Genomic DNA, 8,520 nt, shown 5'->3' with positions numbered 1-8,520 from the left:
ATCTTTGTTTTGGTTTGAAAGCTTGGCAAGATGCCAAGTATGAACCAAAGTGACAAAGATCCCTCTTTCCCATCCCTGCCAAAAAAAAACAGAAAAAACCCCTCCGAAACTTACACTTAACTAGTTTCTAGAAAGAGAGAAAATTAAAAGTAAACTACAATATAATACTCGCTCACACAAGTTAGATGTAACAAACAATTTTTTCATCTCCCCACCCAACAGAAAACTGAACTTCTCAGGACACAAATCTCACTATTCTGGTTGCAAAATCACCCAAGAGAATTCCACCCCCCTAGGGACAGACCCAAGCAAAGAGAAAACTAAGAATAAACATTTCACTTTCCTGTAGATAACACAGAGGTGAGGTGGTTCTGGGCCCAACTCAGCGGATGACAGCAGCAGCATCCTGCCACTACCATGGCCAAGACCAAAGAGAGAAGCACCTCCTCCTACACTGTATTTATATTTGAGATGACAGCAGAATATGGTATAGAATACCACTGGCCAGAAGAAGTCAGCTGTCAGCTGGCCTGACCCAGCTCCAGTCAGCTGATAATCCCAGGCCTGCTCTAAAAAACTAAAGCCTAAATTTAGGCCTACACCTACTTAAACACAGGACATGGAAGAACCTTAGTGACCCCATCAAGTCAATACAGCAGAGCATTAAAAAGCTGAAAGAGCTTACTGTTCAACTTGACAAAAGTGATGATCGAGGGATGAGCAGTTTAACTGGCCTGATATGTTTGACACAGGACCATGGTTAAAGAAAGCATTTATTGTTACATCAATAAGTTTGTTTGTGGTTTTTGCTATTATGCTTTGTGTTCTGTCTTTGTTATCTTGCATGCAGCATATGGTTAATCACAGTTTTGCACAAGTCTCTGTGTTACAGCCCAAAAATAAAAAAGGGGGAGAGGTGGGGCTGCAAGTTTGGCATGAAACCATAGAGATGCTTGGAGATGTCAGCAGGAAGCCATGGGCTTTGAGCAGAAACAATGAAGAACTGCTTGCACTCCAGATCTTAAGTCTGACCCTTTCTGTCTCAGAGTTTTGTCCTGCTTGCTGTATTTGTGGTGCTGGGAATGGCTTAAAAGACTGTTAACTTTCCTGGGTAGTGGAAAAGTACCAGCTTGCATGTCTCTCCCCCTAGTTTGCATGCTCCTCTCCCAAACCCTACAAATTGCAGAGTTCGTAACTAGTAAAGGTCTCAGTTTGTACAAGCAACCTGAGCCTGTGCCTCAGTTGCCAAAAAACAGCTTACAAGTCAGCAAAAATTACAAGCCACCAAAGCCTGCCCCCATCCAGACACCCAAACCAACCCCATGGTGGCAAAAGCCTCATTAAAACCAGCTGTAAAATTGTGACTTTTGGAGTTTATCGCCCCCTTCCCTTCAATGTGCCACATTTAATTAATCAGGTGGTTATTTCAGCCCCTCAAAGACAAGACCATGATCTGGATGCTCAGCCTTGGCTCAGCTCCGGCATCGCTCCAGCCAGTGCTGACTCAACCAGCCCTGAGTTCTCCAGCCCAGAGTTCTTTTCAAGAACTCCCCCTCACAGTGGAGCTCAGGAGACTGGGATCAGCTTCCTGGTGCTGCTTTAACAGGAGCTCATGGGGACTGGGACTGAGTAAGTTATTGGCACACCCAGAAAAGACACGAGAAATCATTAACCAGGACAGGAACTACTCCTCAGTGGCCACAGTTGAATATTTGGGTGTTCCCCAGCAGCTTTGTGGTTCTGTTCTCAGTGTGTTTCCTTGCCAAAAGAAAGGGGTACGGAAACCAGCAGCAGAAACAGTTGTCTGCCTTAAACTTGATGTTTAAAAGTTTCTGACCAAGGGAGATGTGCCTTCGCTTTGGAGACTGGAATGTTGATGGTTCATGGCTCCAACACACTCCAGTTGCAAAAGGAGTGGGTGCTTTGCTGCCCTTGGGCAAAGGAACCACCCAGGGGCACAGGGGGGAACATCCAACCCCAAAGGAGACAGGCTGGGCTTGGAGCCACAGAAGGGAAGGGTTATTTTTATGCCTTTATATCACTACAGACAGGATCTAAAACTGCTCCAAAGCTACTTTACATGGAAACAAAGTGTTCTAAACCCTACATATACATATATATCGATAAAGTAAATCTAATCTGCCTCAAGGGGTGGATTAAAAAGTACCTGGGTCACCCTCAGCTTTAGGGGGGTCAGGACAGGTGCCAGACAAGGGGGAAGCTTCTGGCAGCTGCTCACAGAATCCACTCCTGAAGCCCCCCCTGCTACCAAAATCTGGCCACAGAAACCCAATGCACTGCCCAGCATGGATCACCTGGAAGGTGGGTCTCCAGGTCTCTGCTAAACAGGCTTCATCAGGAATGCTGGTCATCAGGTCTTTACCCAGCATGGGTCATCAGGTCTGTGCCCAACGTGGGTCACTGTGGATCATTCAACATGGGTCCACGTATGGAGCTGCAGCAGTGGACAAAGCTCTTCCCATAGTCAGGGCACTCGGAGGGCTTTTCTTACTGGTGGGTCCGTTGGTGTTGGGTCAAGGTAGAGCTCTGGGTGAAGCTCTTCCCACACTCGTCACACCTGTAAGGCCTCTCCCCAGTGTGGATGCGCCGGTGAGTGATGAGGCTGGCGCTCTGCTTGAAGCTTTTCCCACACTCCCCACACTTGTACGGCCTCTCCCCAGTGTGGATACGCTGGTGAAGGATGAGTTCGGAATTTTGGTTGAATCTCTTCCCACAGTCGGTGCAGAGGAAGGGCCTCTCCTCTGTGTGCCTCCGTTGATGCACAAGAGCTTCTGAGCTGGTCTGGAACCTCTTCCCACACTCAGAACACCTGTAGGGCCTCTCCCCAGTGTGGATGCGCCGGTGCCTGACGAGGGCGGAACTCTGCTGGAAGCCCTTCCCGCAGTCGGTGCAGCGGAAGGGCCTCTCCTCTGTGTGAGTCCTCTCATGCACGAGGAGATGTGAGCTGGTCTGAAACCTCTTCCCACACTGCCCACACTTGTATGGCCTCTCCCCAGTGTGAATGCGCTCATGAGTGATAAGGCCAGAGATATTCCTGAAGCTCTTCCCACATTCCCCACATGCGTAGGGCCGTTCCCCAGTGTGGATGCGACTGTGTTTGATGAGGGTGGACTTGTCACTGAAGCTCTTCCCACATTCCCTGCATGTGTAGGGCCGTTCCCCAGTGTGGGTGCGCCGGTGAGTGACGAGATTGGAGTTGTGCTTGAAGCGCTTCCCACATTCCCTACATGTGTAGGGCCTCTCCCCAGTGTGCAGGCGCAGGTGGCTGAGGAGGGAGGAGCTGTCCCTAAAGCTCTTTCCACATTCCTTACATGGGTAGAGCCGTTCCCCACTGTGCATGCGCTGGTGGCGGAGCAGGTTGGAGCGCCATCTGAAGCTCTTCCCACATTCCCTACATGTGTAGAGCCGTTCCCCAGTGTGGATGTGCTGGTGGCTCAGCAGAAAGGATCTTTGGCTGAATCCCTTCCCACATTCCCCACATGTGTACGGCCATTCCCCAGTGTGGATGTGCAGGTGACTGAGGAGGTGGGAGCTCTGGCTGAATCCGTTCCCACATTCCAAACACTTGTAGCGTTTCTCCCTTCTGTGAAGCCGCTGCTGCATCACCAAGTCAGAGCTCTGGCTGGAACTCGGGCCGCCTTCCTGAGACAGGCTGCGTTGTTTATCCTCAGAAAGCCCTGGGCTAGGCTTGGAGCTTCTCCTCCTGGCAGATCTGCGTGGCTTTTCCTCCCCAGTGACTTCCTGCATTCTGGAGCTGTTCAAAACGGCCTCTGCCAGCAGGTTCTGCTGGGGGGATTTGTCCTCCGTGCTCTCCGTGCTCAGCTCGGGGCCTGGGGCAGGAAGGAACAAGGACAGGCAGGGCATTTGCCTCCGGCCCACAGGGAAGGCCAAGGACATCCCCCAAACCCGGCCCCGGCAGGACGGCGTCGGCAGCGGGGTTGTCCTGCAGCCGGGGCCATGCTGGGCTGGAAGATGCAGCACAAGAGAGGGGCAAAGGGGCACTGACTTCCTCCTCACCTGCCTGGGGGTCCTGGGGCACCTTCCTCTTCCTCGCAGCCTCCTCCTCCATCTGGCCAAGGCTGCAGAATGAGAAATCCTGGTTTGGGGGGAAAAACAAGGTGTGAGTGCCTTGGCTTGGGGGATCCTCTTGCCCAAGTCCATGTCTAGAAGTCACTGGGCATCTTGTGATCCTAAAAACCTTTAATACACCAAAATTTAGCCCAAAACAACCTTTGATTATACTGGCAGTAACTGGACATAACTGGGATCATCTGGGCAATCTCTGGAACCATATTGGCAGTGACTGGGAACAACTGGGACTATGCTGGAAGGGAACTGGGACCACTCTGGGGGCAACTGGGAGCAAGTGGGAGGGGCTGGGTCTATACTAGTGGCTACTGGGCATGACTGAGACCATGCGAGAGAGACTGGGGTCAAACTGGGAATGTACTAAGGGCAACTGAGGGGGATCAAACTGGGAGGACCAGGGAGCAACTGGAGCCATGCTGGGGACAACTGGCATCATACTGGGCTCATACTGGGAGTGACAAGGAGCATGCTGGAGGATATTGGGACCCTCTTGGGTGCAACTGGGAGAAACTGGGAGCAAATGGCATCATGTTGGAGGCGACTGGGATCACACTGCAGGTGACTGGGAGCATGTTGGTGGCAACTGGGATATACTGGGAGTGAGTAGAACCATACTGGGGGTAAAAGGGAGTAACTGGAAGCATATGGGGGAAAGTGGTTTAATATTGGGAGCAACTGGATGCACACTGGAGTCATACTGGGATCATACTGAGAGTATCTGAGAGTGTCGGATTATACTGGCAATGACTGGAAAAAACCTGGGAGTACACCTGGAGCTAATGGCATGATACTGGGCTGATACTGGAAGCAAGTGGAACCATGTTGAAGGCAACTGGGACAACACTAGGAGGAGCTGGGCCCAAGCTGGAGGACATGAGGGGCAGCAGGAGGCCTTGTGGGACCACCTTCTACTGCCTGGGGTGGCTCTGGGGGGCCCTCAGCTCCTCGGGGCTCTTCCTGCAGCCACAGAACTTGCAGGGACCCTCCTCCAGGTGGGTTCTCCATGTGTTCCAGGAGCTTTGGGCTCCTCCTGGCACAGACTGGGGCCAATTAGGTTCATCACTGGCATCATATAGGAGCATGCCATGGGCAATTAGGACCCTCCTGGGGTTAACCAGAAGAATCTGAGAGCACATGACATCATGCTAGAAGTGACTGGGAGCATGATGGTGGTAACTGGGATACACTGGGGGTGAATGGAATCATAGAGGAGGTAAAAGGGAGACACTGAAAGCATGTGGGGGGCAACTGAGTTAATACTGGGAGCACACTGGAAGTGACTGGCACCATACTGAGGCCAATTTGGACCATGTTGTGGGCAAGTGACATACAATGGGAGCCACTGGGCTCATACTGGAGGTGACTGGGCTCATACTGGAGGTGACTGGGCTCACACTGGAGGTGACTGGGCTTTGAGAAGCACATGATGGGCAGCAGGGTGAGGGCAACCCCCTCCCACAGCTCTGCATTCCCAAAATCCTTGTTCCGGTTCCTGCTCTGGCCCTGAACAACAGATCTGTTCTGGGATCCCTTTCCTTGGGGACACATCCCTGCCCTCTCCCCACCTTCCTGGAAATCAGCACTTTGGAGCCCCATCTCACTGCTTTCTCCTTCTCTTCCCTATTATTATCATGATCCCCCTGCACCTCCTTTTCCAGGGCTCTGGGACACCCCTCTGTGGCCGGTCCCTGTTTTCCAGCCCCCACACCCCCCTTTCTTTGACTCCAGGATCCTCCTGCACCCCCTTTCCTGCCCATCTTGCCTCTCCCAGCCCCTGCATCCCCCTTTTCTTTGGCTCCAAGGACCCCCAGGCTGCCATTCCCAGCCATCCCAGCTCACCTCACACCCACATTCCCCTTCTTTGGCTCCAGGACACCCCTGCCCCCGCCTTCCCACTCAGCTGTTATACACCAATAACTGAGAAATGTAATAAATATTATTCCCCCATTATTCCCCTGTCATAAACATCCTATCAAAGAATTTTCTGGCAGCAGTTTGAGAGAAAGCCACAATCCTCTTACAAACAAACACCTGCCAAAGCCTTTCACCAAGCATCCTGCAAGTCATGGCAGCAAATTAAGCCAAACCTCTTGCCTGCTGAGAACTCACAGAAGCATCCTCTTGTTGTAATAACTGAGCTAAAACTATATCCTGCTTCTGTGAAATTTGCAAGCTACGTGTAAAAAACAATGTCTGAGCTGTCTTGGACTCCATAAAAACTCCGAAAGAACACCTTGGAATTTCGGTGCATAGGGAGCGTGGAGAATGGAGAGAGAGAACCACAGCCAACCACCTCTCCCACCTCCCCCTGCCTCACCCATCTCACCTTCTTACCCTCCTCCTTCCCCACCCAAGCTGCTTGCCTGCCTGCCCCTGCAGACTAAGGAGAAAGCTGAGCTCTGCCTTGCTCCCTGCGTCAGTTCTGCTCCTGCTGACCCAGCCCTGGCCCTGTTCAGCCTGGGGTGGCTGCCCGTGAGCGACAGCTCCGCGGAGCCTGAGAGCTCTGCAGAGAGTGAGGAGCAGCCCTGCTGCACAAGGGAGAGCAGCACAGACTGAGCATCACATCTGCACTGCAAGAGCTGCATTCCACACCTCTGCCTACAGGAACAGAAACAACATCGCTTATCCCCACACAGTAAGTTGGCAGAAAAATAGTTGGTTTTGATGATAAACTCTCTTCTTTTGTTGTTCTAAAAAGTATTCTTAGTGTTTTTCTAACTGTTCTTATTTCCCTCTCTTTTTGAATTTTTTAGCAATTTCTTGATAATAAAAAATCAGTCTTTTGAATTAACAGAGGACTTAGTTTGAGTTTTAATTTTGTTGGGGAAAATATTTTGAACCTAACTTCCTTCTGTGATATTTAAGCAGATTGTAACACCATCCTGCCTCTCCCAGACTCCACACTCCCTTTTCCTTTTCCCTGGCACCCCCTGGACTCCCCTTTTCTGGGCACAGAGACCGCCTGCACCCCCCAAACACCTCTCCCCACCTCTGGTCCTGCCTTTCCTTCACCTTAGAACCCTCCTGATCCCAATTTCCAGGCACAGCAATGCTCCTGCACCCCCTTTCCTGGCCATCCCACCTTTTCCAGCCCCAGACCCCTCCTTTCCTTGACTCTGGGACCCCCAGTCCTGCACTTCCCAGACCACAGACAGTCCCTTTTTTGGAACACTGGAGGACATCTTGAACCCCTTTTTCTGGCCATTCTGGGTCTTCCTACCCCATGATCCCCCTTTCCCAACATTGGGGATCCCTTTCCTGGGCCCACCATCCCCCTGGCCCCCTATCCCACTTATCCAAGCCCCTACATCCCCCTTTGCTTGGCCCTGAAACCCCCTGAAAAACCCCCTTACTTAGAAATGTGTTCCCCCTGTACCCCCAAGATTCAGCCCAAAACACCAAGATTCAGCCCCAGAAAACCCTGCCAGGAGTTCCCCCTTTTTGGTCTCTCCACTTTGGGGCCCTGGAGGTCCCCCTTTCTCGGGTCCCCGATTCGGGGTCCCAGGGGGGTCTCCCCTCTCCGGGCTGCCAATGAAGGGCCTGACCCAGGCACAGCAACCCCCCGAAGGGGGGTCCCCGCATCCCCCCGCCCACCAAGGGGCTCTGCCGGGAACCGACACCGGCACCCCCAAAAACACCGCACAGGGACCCCCAATAGCCCCCAGGGGGCATTGGTGGCTCACCTTTGGGGTCCCTCAAGTCCCAACCATCCCCCCGAACACAATCCAACCCCCCTGAGCCCCCCCGGGCTATTTGGGGCTCGGCTCGGGGGGTCCGCAGCACTTTGTCGGGGCCCTTTGCCGTCCCTGTGTGCAGCTCCGGCCCCGCCCCGCGGCAGCCCCAGCGCGGGCTCCAAGGAGTGGCACATCCTGGTGCCCTTGAGGGCTTTGGCCGGGCCCATCCCGGCTCTCGTGTTCCATGGCACAGCCTGCATGGCCCTTGGGGGGGCAGCGGGGGCACTGTGCAGTTTGGGGGGCCCAGCCCCTCTTTCTACTGTCCCCCTTTTCCCCCGTTTTCCCACTCACCTGAGAGTTCCTGGCGCGCAATCGGAGCGGTGGAAAGAAAGAAGAAGAGGAGGAGCGTGGGTGTCCCCTCCCCTTGTCCCGGGGGTGTTCCTGGGTTGGCAGCGCCCACTCCGTTGGAAGGCGGTCCCAGCGGGGTGGCCGGAGCAGGTTTGGGAGCGGGTGTGGGCGCCGGTATGAGAGAGAACAGGTCTAGCCAACCGCTGCCGCTACGAGGTCTGCTCGTGGACGCCCAGGCGAGGGAGGGAGACCTGCAGCTGAAAGAGAAGGTCCGGCGGAGATACCAGGCCTACCTGCTGAGTTTAAAGACCAGGTCCACCTGCCATGGGAAGAGAACAGGTCTACCTTCTGGACTAAGGAAGTGATCAGGTCAACCCGCCAGACTAAA

At 53.3% G+C, this 8,520-nt stretch overlaps 1 protein-coding gene across 1 annotated transcript; it reads right to left on the bottom strand.

The window, feature by feature from the left end:
* Positions 1-2,211: 2,211 nt before the first annotated feature.
* Positions 2,212-8,520, bottom strand: LOC139673823 (zinc finger protein ZFP2-like). Its single transcript, XM_071559643.1, has 3 exons — positions 8,136-8,520; positions 4,039-4,117; positions 2,212-3,851 (listed from the first exon to the last, which is right to left on the bottom strand). Exons 2-3 carry the CDS (start codon positions 4,088-4,090, stop codon positions 2,509-2,511), a joined length of 1,395 nt encoding a protein of 464 aa, XP_071415744.1. The 5' UTR covers positions 4,091-4,117; positions 8,136-8,520; the 3' UTR covers positions 2,212-2,508.

The sequence above is a fragment of the Pithys albifrons genome, chromosome 7, assembly GCF_047495875.1.
Source record: "Pithys albifrons albifrons isolate INPA30051 chromosome 7, PitAlb_v1, whole genome shotgun sequence".
Classification (NCBI taxonomy): domain Eukaryota; kingdom Metazoa; phylum Chordata; class Aves; order Passeriformes; family Thamnophilidae; genus Pithys; species Pithys albifrons.
The sequence above is the reverse complement of the archived record's forward strand: the minus strand, read 5'-3'. Positions and strand labels throughout refer to the sequence as shown.